The sequence below is a fragment of the Lipotes vexillifer genome, unplaced genomic scaffold (genome assembly GCF_000442215.2).
Source record: "Lipotes vexillifer unplaced genomic scaffold, Lipotes_vexillifer_v1.1 scaffold921, whole genome shotgun sequence".
In the NCBI taxonomy this organism is placed as follows: Eukaryota; Metazoa; Chordata; class Mammalia; order Artiodactyla; family Lipotidae; genus Lipotes; species Lipotes vexillifer.
In genome coordinates this window covers 2189284-2193889 of record NW_006787800.1, presented here as the reverse complement: position 1 = coordinate 2193889, position 4606 = coordinate 2189284, and the positions used below count along the sequence as shown (strand labels likewise).

Sequence of the window (4606 nt, the reverse complement as noted above, 5' to 3'; positions counted from 1 at the left end):
CCAAAAAAAAAAAAAAAAAAAAAAGTGAAAATGCTTAATAGCTCTCATGTCCACCCCACCCCTGGGACAGTGGCAGGCAGGAAGCTTAGAGCAGACCAGCCACGGTGTGGGGCTTGTGCTAGCTGTTGGTCGCCAGCATGAGTCTGCCACACAGCCCTCCAGCTCTCAGGGGAGGCCACTGGTAGATCCAGACTCCCCCTAATTCCTGGACCTGCCAGAATTCATCATCATGTGACCATGGGTAACGCCCTGTTTGAGCTGTAACATAGAGATAATCCCACACCCTTGCAGAGGGCTGTGTTGAAGAGAGGCCATCATTCATTCATTTTCTCAACAAATACTTATTGAGCACCTACTGTTTATTGAGCACCACACTCTACTGGGTCATGGGGAGACAGGGAGAGGAAGAAGCAAAAATCCCTGCCCTGCTGGAGCATTGGTTCTGGGGAGAAAGACAGAAGACAAGATGCATGAGGAAAATGTGTTGCCACTAGGTAGTGGCAGGTCTTAAGGAAAGGGGAGCAGGGTGTCAGAGAGGTGGCCTCCCACCTCACCGAGGCAGCACGGAGCACTTGAGCCCTCATCAAAGGGCAGCACGCATGGCCATTTTAATAAGAGCAGGAAGTGGCACTGCAGCTTATCGGGGGCCTGAGCCACCACACCCCGGCTCCTGTGCATCAGCAGAGACTGCAGGCGGGCAGCTGCCCCGCAGGGTCTGGACCCCTGTCCGTAAACCCAGGAGGCTCAGCCACCTGGTCAGTGTAGCCGAGCTCTCGACTCGTAAGGACCCATCAGCTCCTGTGGGCCCTGCGTGGGCATACTGCCCTATGGATGAGGGCCCGCTTGTGGGAGGTTGGGGGAGATCTGAAGAGCTTGTCCAGGGAGGCACACGGGGGCGGCTTGTACATCACCTGGTAACGGGCGGCCTGGGAAGGGGGCTGGGGATGAGGCCACGGCCCCCACACAGTGCCAGTGCCCCCCACTCAGGGACCCGGTGTGAGGGGCTCAGCCCCCAGGGCTTGTGTGGCCAGGGCCAGACCAGCCAGGTGGGGGCTGCTGAGCAGCCGTGGGGTTTGGTTGGCAGCAGGACCTCACCCCCCGGGAAGAAAGCCCCACCACCCCACTCTGCCTCCTGACACGTGGGCCATCCCGGGAGTTTCCCTCCATTTGTGCTCTCCCAGCTGAACCCCCTGCTTCCACACATACCCATATTCGCTCTGCACGTGTGGGGTGCTGGGGAGTGGTCTGCAGTCAGACAGGAGGCCAGGGCTCACTGAAGTGTAGGTGTCAAAGCAGCCCTCCCCCACTGCCCTGGAATCTTCCTGTCTAGTTTGGAGGGGGAACGAGGAAATAGGGGGCTGTCCGAGGGGGTGCAAGGCCCCAGGGATACGGCAGAGCAGGAGCTCTGGTGTCTGCGAAGGGGCCCTACCTGGTGACTCAGGTTCCAAAAGCAGCTCCAGCGTCTTGGCCTCCCCGGTTGGATGCCTAGTTCATCCCCATCCCCTGAAGTGCTGTGGAGTCTGGACTCAACAGCCCAGTGGCCACTCTTTTTAATTAGCCCACACGAGGCATTAAAATGCAGCCTGCACTGGAGGGGCATTAAAATGCAGCCTGCACTGGGCTGGGCTGTAGCAGTAATGGGTCCCAGCAAGAGTCTTCCTACTTGGACACCTGTGGTGGGGGCGGTGCTCCAGCCCCTTTCAGCTCACTTTAATTGAAGGCTTTTGGAGCAGAGAATGTTGAGGAATCATTTCTCTGGGGCCCAAGAAATTTCTCTCCTCTGCAGGAGTCCAGTTAGTACCTGATCCCCCTTCCCGCAGATAAATTCTGTGTGGGATCATGGAGCTTTGTCCCCCCTTTTGTACAGAGGGCATCCAGAGACCAGTTTGCCTCTCTGGGCAGCGCTGGGCACAGCGGCCAAGGGCGCCGCTTGCCTGCTGAGCCTGCACCCCCATCCCTTGTTGCAGGAGACGCATGAAGCGGGTCTGGGACCGGGCCGTGGAGTTCCTGGCCTCCAACGAATCCCGGATCCAGACAGAGTCCCACCGCGTGGCCGGAGAAGACATGCTGGTGTGGAGATGGACTAAGCCCTCTTCCTTCTCTGACTCAGAGCGATAAACCCTGGGCGGGGGCCTGTTCCCAATCAGCCTGTCCCCGGCCAGTCCCGTCCAGGGGCGTGAGAGGGCCACCATCCTGCTGGTGCTGAGTTCACACTTGCCTTGACTTTCACCCTCCCCCTGACCCTGGTTCCAAAGATGTCTCTGTGAGACTCTTCAGAGACGAGCTTTCAGAGGGAAAGCGTGGGCTCCCTCAAAAGGCCAGGGGAGAAGGCCAGGTGGGCAGCTGCCCTGTGCATTGGTCCGATGCTCTGCCCCATTTTGCTGGCAGAAAGGGGAGAAGGGTTTTCATGAAAAGATAAAAGCTCAGCAGCCATGAGCCCCTGCAGAGCAAGTGTGCAGCTGGGTGTGCGGAGCACGCGGCAGGGAGGTGGGCCCCGCGCCCGTGGGAGGTGGGTCGGGGTGGCGGCTGGGACGGCAGGGGTTGGGGAGCAGCTTGGTCATGTGCCTTCGGGGGGTGTTACGTGGGAGCTCAAGGGTGAGGGGAGAAAGCCTGTCCTCTAGCTGGATTGGGCCTCTTACCCCGGAGGGGTAAGGTGCTAGAAATTAGAACAAGTATTGTAGGAGAACTGTCTAGACACATGGCCCCGGGCACATGGGGCCCCAGGTCGGGAGGAATGAGCAGCTAGGGTGGCCCCAGGAGGAACCTGGAGTCGGCGACGACGCGCCCCCCAGAGCAGAGAGGAGGGTTGAGCGGCCGCCAGCCCCCATCTGGGCGGCCCCACCGGAGGCGGCCTCCCCAGTCCAGGCCTGCAGCCGCGGCGCATCACCAGATCGCGCTCCAGGACCTGGGGATCCTTGCACTTCTTATGGGTGAAGATCGCCTCGTTTATGGCGACCACCCCTCCCCACCCCGCGCACTTTGGCGGGAACTTCAGCCAGTGGTTTCGGTGCGCAGGGTGTGGCCGCACCTCCTCCCTCTGCTGGCCACCGGGAGCGACCCGCTGCCTGGACCTTCGCCCGCCCGCCAGAGCCTCCCCAACAGGCGGAGCGACCTCCGGAAACCTCCGCGGGGGCCTTATTAGTTAAGGGCCGGGAGCCTCTCCATCAGAGCAGCATCTCCACAAGTTCTCTTCCGCGGCGGGCGGGAGAGGTGGGGGGGTGCCGAGGCGACGGAACAGCTGCCTCCAAAAGGCATTAAGCACCTCTCTCTGGTCTTATTGGTATTTTTTGTTTCCTTAATAAAGCGCCAGTCTCTCTCATTTGAGCAATACTCTCTCTCATTTCCTCTGATGTCTGGGTGATCGGCGGGGCCGGAATCCGAGCGCCGGCGCCGTGGCAACGCAGCAGTCTCATAATCAGGCTCCAGCCAGAAGAACAAACTGCAACAGGCTTCACTGTCAGGGCTGAAACTGTTGGATAAATAAACTATTTATTAAAAATGGATGTGTTTCTCGTCCGTGGTTCTTTTCCTCTTTCCTCAAAGCAACGTGTAAGGAGAGGCAACGTCCTGAGTCATTAAGCGCTGGCCCGGGAGAGGTCAGCTGGAAGAGAGCGGCCTCCCTGTGACGGGTTCTCGGGCAAACCACATACCTCGGAGCCTTGGTTTCCACGTTTATAACACGGTGTGACGACCTACCCTGCAGGGTGAACTCACAAGATGCACGCCTGGTTCCTGTGGGTGGCAAGGAGTGGGGGCCAATAGAGCCTCTTTCCTCCCGCCCCATTTCTGCCTTCCTCGAGGCCCCAGAGGCTCCTGGAGGTGCTCAGCACCAGCCCTGGGAGGCGGAGGAAGGAAGAGGCGGGTGAGGTTGGACGAGGCCTCTTGGCAGCTGATGGTGTCTCCCAGGAGGCAGGAGGTTGACATAGATGGCAGACTTGTCTCCTCTGGGCCGGTCACTGGGGAGAACAGCACAGCCCCGGGGACACGTGGGGGTCCCCCACCTGCAGTGGAGGCAGGGGTTTGCTGGGAGTGCTTTGGGGGTCCTGCCGCTCTCCACCAGCACTGCCTCTACCCTGGGGGCGCAGCGGGCGAGCTGCTGGCATTGGGGGTCCGCACCCCTTGCAGCGGGGCCTTCATTTTCTCAGCCTGGGAGGAAGGCTGCTCCACCACCCTGCCGGCCTGTCCACACAGGTCCGACTGGTACGTGAGCGCCATCCTGCTATCCTCCCATTAGCTGGAAACTCGGTGGGTAAATTGATAGTCAAGGACCCAGAAACACAACTCAGAAAAAAATGAGCCCATCTTTCCTTTTTCTGGTTTTCAGTACAAGATTTTCGTGCTGCCGTGTTTCATTTTAAGCTGAGAAGGGAGTTAATGCAAGGCTTTATTTCTGTGATGCTGTTTGGACAGCAGGAGGGAGATCAAAATAAAGAAATAACAAAAGGCCCCCAATGTCCAGCCTCTTCCTTTATGGTAGAGAGCGCCTGGCACAAAAGCCCCGAGCGAGGCGTCTCGGCTCAACTCTGTACCCTTTCTCAGCTTTGAAGGGCCAAGCCCCCTTTTCAGCGACTCTGATTTCAGAAGGAACAGCGTGGGGTGGTGGGAT

At 59.0% G+C, this 4606-nt stretch overlaps 1 protein-coding gene across 1 annotated transcript in view; it reads left to right on the top strand.

Annotated features, from left to right (window-relative positions):
• LEMD2 (LEM domain nuclear envelope protein 2) overlaps positions 1 to 2118 on the top strand; it is an 18174-nt gene extending 16056 nt beyond the window's left edge. The window contains exon 9 of the mRNA XM_007460846.1: positions 1968 to 2118. Coding sequence (XP_007460908.1) covers positions 1968 to 2118 — 151 coding nt within the window. The remainder of the gene's footprint in view (positions 1 to 1967) is intronic.
• The last annotated feature ends 2488 nt before the right edge of the window (positions 2119 to 4606 follow it).